At 39.4% G+C, this 9,859-nt stretch overlaps 1 protein-coding gene across 1 annotated transcript in view; it reads right to left on the bottom strand.

The window, feature by feature from the left end:
* Positions 1 to 3,560: 3,560 nt before the first annotated feature.
* The window catches only part of LOC141270673 (gastrula zinc finger protein XlCGF66.1-like), a 15,566-nt gene continuing 9,267 nt past the window's right edge, over positions 3,561 to 9,859 (bottom strand). The window contains exon 7 of the mRNA XM_073680769.1: positions 3,561 to 6,699. Coding sequence (XP_073536870.1) covers positions 5,870 to 6,699 — 830 coding nt within the window. The 3' untranslated portion in view covers positions 3,561 to 5,869. The remainder of the gene's footprint in view (positions 6,700 to 9,859) is intronic.

Here is a 9,859-nt window from a genome sequence, read left to right as displayed (position 1 = left end):
AGAGATACTTAGCACTTGTTGGCCCTTTCACCTTCACTCTGCGGTCCAGCTCACCCCAAACCATCTTGATTGGGCTCAGGTCTGGTGACTGTGGAGGCCAAGTCATCTGGCGTAGCACCCCATCACTCTCCCTCTTGGTCAAATAGCCCTTACACAGCCTGGAGGTGTGTTTGGGGTCATTGTCCTGTTGAAAAATAAATGATGGTCCAACTAAACGCAAATCGGTTGGAATAGCATGCCGCTGCAAGATGCTGTGGTAGCCATGCTGGTTCAGTATGCCTTCAATTTTGAATAAAACCCCAACAGTGTCACCACCAAAGCAACCCCACACCATCACACCTCCTCCTCCATGCTTCACGGGTGGAACCAGGCATGTAGAGTCCATCCGTTCACCTTTTCTGCGTCGCACAAAGACACGGTGGTTGGAACCAAAGATCTCAAATTTGGACTCATCAGACCAAAGCACAGATTTACACTGGTCTAATGTCCATTCCTTGTGTTCTTTAGCCAAAACAAGTCTCTTCTGCTTGTTGCCTGTCCTTAGCAGTGGTTTCCTAGCAGCTATTTTACCATGAAGGCCTGCTGCACAAAGTCTCCTCTTAACAGTTGTTGTAGAGATGTGTCTGCTGCTAGAACTCTGTGTGGCATTGACCTGGTCTCTAATCTGAGCTGCTGTTAACCTGCGATTTCTGAGGCTGGTGACTCGGATAAACTTATCCTCAGAAGCAGAGGTGACTCTTGGTCTTCCTTTCCTGGGGCGGTCCTCATGTGAGCCAGTTTCTTTGTAGCGCTTGAAGGTTTTAACAACAGCACTTGGGGACACTTTCAAAGTTTGCCCAATTTTTCGGACTGACGGACCTTCATTTGTTAAAGTAATGATGGACACTCATTTTTCTTTACTTAGAATTTGTATTATGGCAAGAAAAAAGCAGCTAACAGTCTATTCAGTAGGACTATCAGCTGTGTATCCACCAGACTTCTGCACAACACAACTGATGGTCCCAACCCCATTTATAAGGCAAGAAATCCCACTTATTAAATCTGACAGGGCACACCTGTGAAGTGAAAACCATTTCCGGTGACTACCTCTTGAAGCTCATAAAGAGAATGCCAAGAGTGTGCAAAGCAGTCATCAAAGCAAAAGGTGGCTACTTTGAAGAACCTAGAATATAAGACATATTTTCAGTTGTTTCACACTTTTTTGTTAAGTATATAATTCTACATGTGTTAATTCGTAGTTTTGATGCCTTCAGTGTGAATGTACAATTTTCAAAGTCATGAAAATACAGAAAAATCTTTAAATGAGGTGTGCCCAAACTTTTGGTCTGTACTGTATATCAAACTTCTGTGAAATCAAACTGTCCACTTAGGAAGCAACACTGATTGACAATCAATTTCACATGCTGTTGGGCAAATGGAATAGACAATAGATGGAAATTATTGGCAATTATCAAGACACACTCAATAAAGGAGTGGTTCTGCAGGTGGGGACCACAGACCACTTCTCAGTACCAATGCTTTCTGGCTGATGCTTTACACAGCTGATAGTCCTACTGAATAGACTGTTAGAATTTGTATTATGGCAACAAAAAAGCAGCTAAGTAAAGAAAAACGAAGGTCAGTCAGTGCAAAAAATTGGGAAAACTTTGAAAGTGTCCCCAAGTGCAGTTGCAAAAACCATCAAGCGCTACAAAGAAACTGGCTTACATGAGGACCGCCCCAGGAAAGGAAGACCAAGAGTCACCTCTGCTTCTGAGGATAAGTTTATCCGAGTCACCAGCCTCAGAAATCGCAGGTGAACAGCAGCTCAGATTAGAGACCAGGTCAATGCCACACAGAGTTCTAGCAGCAGACACATCTCTACAACAACTGTTAAGAGGAGACTTTGTGCAGCAGGCCTTCATGGTATAATAGCTACTAGCTAAGGACAGGCAACAAGCAGAAGAGACTTGTTTGGGCTAAAGAACACAAGGAATGGACATTAGACCAGTGGAAATCTGTGCTTTGGTCTGATGAGTCCAAATTTGAGATCTTTGGTTCCAACCACCATGTCTTTGTGCGACGGAGAAAAGGTGAACGGATGGACTCTACATGCCTGGTTCCACCCGTGAAGCATGGAGGAAGAGGTGTGATGGTGTGGGGGTGCTTTGCTGGCGACACTGTTGGGGATTTATTCAAAATTGAAGGCATACTGAACCAGCATGGCTACCACAGCATCTTGCAGCGGCATGCTATTCCATCCGGTTTGCGTTTAGTTGGACCATCATTTATTTTTCAACAGGACAATGACCCCAAACACACCTCCAGGCTGTATAAGGGATATTTGACAAAGAAGGAGAGTGATGGGGTGCTACGCCAGATGACCTGGCCTCCACAGTCACCAGACCTGAACCCAATCGAGATGGTTTGGGGTGAGCTGGACCGCAGAGTGAAGGCAAAAGGGCCAACAAGTGCTAATCATCTCTGGGAACTCCTTCAAGATTGTTGGAAGACCATTTCCGGTGACTACCTCTTGAAGCTCATCAAGAGACTGCCAAGAGTGTGCAAAGCAGTCATCAAAGCAAAAGGTGGCTACTTTGAAGAACCTAGAATATAAGACATATTTTCAGTTGTTTCACACTTTTTTGTTAAGTATATAATTCCACATGTGTTAATTCATAGTTTTGATGCCTTCAGTGTGAATGTACAATTTTCATAGTCATGAAAATACAGAAAAATCTTTAAATGAGAAGGTGTGTCCAAACTCTTGGTCTATACTGTACTTGGAGTTATATTCTGTTGTTTAAGTGTTCCCTTTATTTTTTTGAGCAGTGTATATAACAATGAATCAAAGGATTACAAGTTCAAATCACAAAATAGGACTAAAATGAAGTAACAAATGTTTTTTTTTTTAAATATAACAATTCAATTCTCTGTTAAAAATAAATAAAAATTTGGTACTGTCAAGTGTGTAAAAGTCCAATCTATAATGAATTAAAATTAATTAACTTTTATGTTAAAAAGAGTCTGTCAGCACAGACTGACTATTCAAACCAAGTACAGGTGCCTGGTGCTTCACGGCAGGGCCAATCCCACCTGCTTGGATTCCATCTATCTCCACCCTTCCCTGGCAGTATGAAGTCAGAGTTGTCAACCAAAGAAGAGGGCATGGAGATTAAGGGAAACAAGCAAGTGAGAAGGAGTATTTAAATGATTGGCCATACTGTGAAGCACCGAGTGGTGGGACTTCGTGTCCCTGTAAATACGGCAAAGAGAAAAAAAATCAAAATGCCAGAATTGTAATTTTCTGGTCGTCACACCTCCTTTAAAAATTAAATAAAAAGTAATAAAAGTATTGAATTTATCCGAATAAGTATCAATAAAAATGTCAGCCCCACCCCTGTAAAAAAAACACCACCACTTCCTTGACAAAGAAATAAAAATGTTAAGGTGCTAGGAATATGTTAACATAAACCAACATTTTTTTTGTTTTCAGAACAAAACAAACAAAATTTGATTTTTTTTTGCCATTTATGCTTTTGCCATAATTGAACAGACCTGGAGAATTAGGTTAGCAGGTCATTTTTCCCATACAACGAATTCTGTAAAAACCTTAAAAACAATGGTGTTATTGCATTTTTTACCATTTATCTTACTTGGAAAATTTCTCCATTTTTCGGTACAACATATGGTAAAGGTGTAATCGAAAACTACAACTCGCCCACAAAAAACAAGTCCTAATTAGAAAATGGCAACAAAAAAAAATACAAAAGAAAAATTGACCACTCTTTAAAGAATAAACATTGATTCTGGGGTTCACAATCAGCATTCCCTATCAGTATGTTTTTGGAAGAAACCGGAGGAAACCCACGTAAACACGGGAAAAACATACAAACTCCTTGCAAATGTTGTCTTTGGTAGGATTTGAACCCAGAAAAGCAAATAAACAGTACTAACTACTGAGTAACTGTGCTGCCCATGGCACCATTACTAGTCAACCATAGGTATACTGGTGGAACTTTTCCTTTCCAATTACCACCACTCGGATGCTTCAGCTGAAGTTATTTTAGTACAAGGCGACAGGTTGCTCTGCTGGGATCATTTTCATGTCGATTTCTTCGGGCTTCTCATAATCCTCTACTGGATCTCTTCAACAATGTTGGTTGTGCAATCACATTGGTTTTCTAGTATCAGCCACGAATCATGTGTTACACCACTTCCACATCAAATCATCTATACTGCATTATACTGGAAAAGAAAAGTCTGGAAATTGCTTTGTAGAAAAGTCATGTATTTCTCTGATTGATCCTGTGTACATCGCCACTGCTTTCACAATACTCAAGGTTGGACACACACAACACTACTGACCTCTAGAAAGAACCACCTAACTTGCAGGAAGGATATGATGGGCCTCAGTCATTTCTTACACTATCTTGGTCAACTAAAACCTAATTGGTTGTTCTGGTGAAATGAAAGCTGAACGTTGATTGGTTGCATAGTCATTTCTGATCAATAGGTCCTAGTAATGTCTCCTTGTACAACCCACACAAGGAAAATGTGGCTTCGTTGAGGCCCACCCTTTTATTGTTTTGTTATAAATGATGTAATGTAAGATTTATTTTATTTGGTATTGATTATTCTATAAAATCATTGCCTACACCAACAGGAGCATAAATGACCTCCTATTCTACATTTATAGACCCTAATATGAGATTGGCCCCTCTGCAGATAAAACAGCTTCCATAGTTTTGGGAAGGATTTGTTCAAGATTTTAGAGGGCCAGTGAGAAATTTGGCCCATTCATCCAGAAGAGCATTTGTGAGGGCAGACACTGATGTTGGATGAGAGGGTTCTCTTTGTGATCTTCATTCTGGTTTATCCCAAAGGTATTGGATGGGATGAGGTCAGGGGTCTTTGCAGTCAGTCAGGTTCTTACACAACAATCTACCCCAACCATGTCTTTATGGACTTAGTTTTACGCATTGGGCACAGTCATGGATAACAGAAAAGGACACTCACTACATTCTTCACACAAAGTTGGAAGCATACAATAGAACAAACTGTCTTGGCATACGGACACAGAAGAATTTACATTCATTAGAAGTTGAAGGCATATGACAACCCCTGAAAACAACCCAAAAGTATAGTTAGTACAAAGCAGTCAGACACTACATTCTCCTGGCATTCAGTAAACCCAGACTGCTATAGAGAAGTGTGATTCTACACTCCATAGAACAAGTTTCCTCTGCTTCAAAGTCGAGTGGCGAAATGGTACTTTACACCAATCCATCTGGTATTTGACATTGTGCTTGGTGACATAAAGCTGACAACCAGCTGCACTGTCATTGAACTTGGAGACCCATGCCATGAAGCTTCCAGTGAACACTTTTTGTGCTGATGTTAATTCTGGGGGAGTTTTGAAACTATGCAGTTATTTAGCAGAGGTTTGGAGACTTTTATGCACTAAGTGACTCAGCATTCGGCGGCCCCCTCTGTAACTTTACGTGGTCTGCTACTTTATAGCCAAGTTATTGTGGTTCCAAAATGCTTCTATTTTTCAATTATACCACTCACAATTGATTGTGGAATATTCCCTGTGTGATTTCTCTGATCTTTAAGAAAATGAGATTTCAAGGTAAAAAAATTTACTACATTTTGAACATAAAAATGTTTTAACTGTGTGAGCCTTTTGATGACCAATTAGAGACGCATTATAAACAATATCCCCTGTGTGAATTTTCTGCTGTCTAGCAAAGTGTGACGTCCGGTAAAAACATTTCCTATATAGTGAACATGAATATGGCTTCTCTCATGTGTGAGTTCTCAGATGTACAACAAGTTCTGATGTCTGGTTAAAACATTTCCCACATTCTGAGTATGAAAATTGCCTCTACTCTGTGTGAGTTCTCTGATGTTTAGCAAGATTAAATTTCGTAGAAAGACATTTTCCACATTCTGCACATGAAAATTGCTTCTTCCCTGTGTGAATTCTCTGATGTGTAACAAGATGTGATTTCTCCATAAAACATTTCCCACATTCTGAACATAAAAATGGCTTCTCCCCTGTGTGAATTCTCTGATGTTTAGAAAGATGTGATTTCTCTGTAAAACATTTGCCACATTCTAAACATGAAAATGGCTTCTCCCCGGTGTGGATTCTCTCATGCTTAGCAAGATCAGATTTCTGAGAACAACACTTCCCACACTGTGAACATGAAAATGGCTTCTCCCCTGTGTGAATTCTTTGATGAGCAACAAGAGTTGATTTCTCTATAAAACATTTCCCACACTCTGAACATAAAAATGGCTTCTCCCCTGTATGAATTTTGTGATGTCTAAATAATCCTGATTTACAGCTAAAGCATTTTCCACATTCTGAACATGAAAACGGCTTCATCATGGAGTGAATTCTCTGATGAGTATGAAGATCGTCTTTCCTTGTAAAACATTTGCCACATTCTGCACACAAAAATCTCTTCTCCGCTGTATGAGATTTTAGATGTTCAACATCTCTTCTGTTATCTTTATTTTGCGAAACTGTCTGCGAGGAATCAGAAGGGAGGACTTGTTGAAAAAGATCTGATGGAGGTTTGCAGCTAATGGCTGGAAGTATATCAAGTGTAATGACATGTTCTTCATAAGTATCTGGTGTGAGACCATGATGATCTGCTTTAAAATCTGAAAATATCTGATGTTCCTCTGAGTTCCTGGTACATTCATCTGCCAAGAATGAAATATATTTTATTTTCCATATCTTTCACTTGAAATATTATAATTATACTATACATTTTATATGTTTCTATCCAATTTGTTGCAAAAATTCAATCATCAGCAAAGACCATGATGGCAACAGTACTGTAGACTTCAAAACAACTTATAGATTATCAAGTTAGGTCACAATGTTGTGCTGTTCCAACTTTTCACTTTTTCATTTTTATGTCACCTATGTTTTTTAGCGATGTTTTCAGTGGAAAATCATAAGGGGCCATAAATTCTCTGCTATTTGGTGATGTCCATCTTATACCCTCCCTGACAGCTTCAAACACTCTAGAATGCATTGACGTCATATGATACATGGTAAGGTTTTAACACTAGACAGGTTAGCACCATTCCGTGCCCTGTGTTATTTACATGTACTATTAACTTACTGTATGGCATGTGTTCATTTTGTTTTTTTTTCTTGGGGTTTGTCTGTGAAATGGCCACAGTGTGAACATGCTCTTACAGTCTGTACCAGCTTATAGTCCAGCTCATTTTTTTGGTTTTAAAGTAAGAAGCTTTCAAGTTTGAAGCACTAATAATTTATCAATTTAACAAAATACAAAGTGAATGACTAAAAGAGAAATCTAAAAGAAATCAATATTTTGTATGACCCCCTGTCCCTTCATCACTTCTTCTATGTACAGTTGCACAGTTTTTTGAAGGCACTCGGTAGAGAGATTGTTCCAAACATGTTGGAGAACTGACCACATATCTTCTGTGGATGTAGCCTAGAAAAGTTCCTTCTGTTTCTTCATGTAATCCCAAACAAACTTGAGCCATATAATCACTTTAAGGACTTTATGTCCCTGATTATTCATTTGCGATTTTTTGACGTCACTTCTCTTTTTTGTCGTTTGCTATTTTTTGCTGTTTCATTGCAGTAAAGTCTTCAAAATGGCAAATCCTTTTCACAAGTATAACGACACCGATTTTCTTCTTAATTATGCCAGACATAAATTCAGTAAGCCAGGAGCTATATGCTTTTATCTTCATGTTGATGTTTGTATTTGTATTCTTATTTGGTTGATTAGCCCAGACTATTGTTGAATAATCCTGAATGTTGACACTTGAGTTGAGATGTACTGCAACTTATTGTCTGCAAATCTTGCAAGATAAGGTCATGGAGCAATACTGTGATAATATGCTGATTACGTATTATACCAGCCCAGGGAGTTGTTGATTTGCCGAGCAATGGAGAACAAACTATGCAAGTTGACTAAATGCTCAATGAGTCATGAGCCCCTTCCACCTTCATCCCTGACCCTTGACCTGTAAATGATGGCTGAAAGGACAATTGTGAACTATAAAAAGGGGGTCTCTGCCTCTATTCAGTGTCATTCTACACAGGGCTGTGGAGTCAGTAAGCCAAACCTCAGACTCTTCAATTTCCATGACTAAGACTCCCTCATACATGGCTCATGTTTAAGTGATAAATTTACTGTAGCACAGATTCATCTCAGCTAAAAGTCTAGACCCTTAGATCAGGAGTAGGACAGATGTTTATAGGACATTTCATAACTTTCCCAAATTCTTATGAAAAAATATTCCCCGCAAACTGCATTGAACTACTGTACCCAATTTATTACATATTTTAGGAGTCGGAGTTGGACCATTTGATACCGACTCCACCAAAATGGGCTCAGCTAGTTTCCTAAGCTTGTCGTTACCTCCTCTCTTTGGGGGCTCGCCAAAAGCTGGGTACCACTGGTGGGGGTAGTCGACCCTGGAAGCCCCGAAATAACAGCTACTCTATTCCAGGCGAGCCAGCGGAAGGGTGAGGACTCTGTAATTTTCACCATATTGGGTATTTGCTGGGACTGTTCTATATGTTATTGTTTGCTGGTGGTTCAATAAATTATTGCCACACTATTTTACTTTCACCCTGTGTTGTCTGAGTAGTGTTCTGCTTCTGCCCACAGTAAAAGAGAGTGGGCGTGCAATGGTATGAGCCCTGGTCCATGCAGTCTTTCTAAAGACAGCTGGACCAGTGGACAAGAGCACCCACTGATCCCCGTGTCTTCATAACAAGTAAAATGTGCCAAATTAATAATCTGCCAGAAACCTTACTGCAGGCTAGGACTGGAGTGAAATTCACCAAAAAAAATGCAACATCAGGTAAAAGTCGCATTTCACGGATCTATCTGTTGCTCACCCAGTTTTAAGCCTCCTGTACAGCTGTTTCTGATAATGACTGTTTCATCCCACAAAGGAAAATAATCATCACCTATTTATGAAATTTGTTATTCGTACACATGACTATATTCCTACAAAATCCTTGATTGTGTGCAAGCATGCCTAGAAGAATGAATGCTGTATTGAACACAAAGGGCAATCACCAAAAATTTGATTTAGATTTCTCTTTTGTTCATTCACTTTGTATTTTGCTAATTGATAAAAATAAACTATTAACACTTTTTTTAAAAAGCATTTTTACTTTGTAGCATTATTTTAACCCAAGCCTAAAACTTTTACACGGTAATATATATTCTATACAGAAAAGTTTTGGCTTTTTGTGTATCAAAATTAGTTTCTGTGTTTTCAAAGTAGGCCATACTAAATATCATATGAAACAGGATTTCACTAATAGCTGGTGTCCAGCATAAAGAGAGATCTCAAGCTATGCACTAAGGAGAGGCAACACCCTGGTACATGTGTCTGAAAACTGTGATTCTGGATTGGTTTTTATCCTAAGTCATATGGCAAGGCTGGGTATAGGGTCAATATTGACTTTTAGGATTGCTACTTCCAATAGTTGGCACTAGAGTTCAAGCCCCTTTTCTTGCTAAAGGGACAATTTGCATATTTAATTTCCCAGAGGAGCATTACCGCGGTAGAAGTCTCCTTACACTGGCATGTCAATCTCCACATGGAGAAATGTTACCCCTGTTAGACCCAGTCACAGGCCTCTCATGCTTTGCGCTGAAGAGGGGCAAAAACCCCAAAATATGTGTCGGCATATTTAGATTCTGGTGTGGCTGTTATCCTAAGTCATGTGACAAGGCTCGTTAAAAGGTCGATATTAACTTTTAGGATTGATACTTCCAAAAGGTGTCACTAGAGTTCAAGTCCTCTTCATCTCTGAGGATTGCATTAATAACATATTTGTACATACAAATGC

This window comes from Phyllobates terribilis, unplaced genomic scaffold (genome assembly GCF_046119375.1).
Source record: "Phyllobates terribilis strain yellow unplaced genomic scaffold, ASM4611937v1 Scaffold_5__5_contigs__length_657084704, whole genome shotgun sequence".
Lineage (NCBI taxonomy): Eukaryota > Metazoa > Chordata > Amphibia > Anura > Dendrobatidae > Phyllobates > Phyllobates terribilis.
This window is presented reverse-complemented; position numbering and strand designations above follow the sequence as displayed.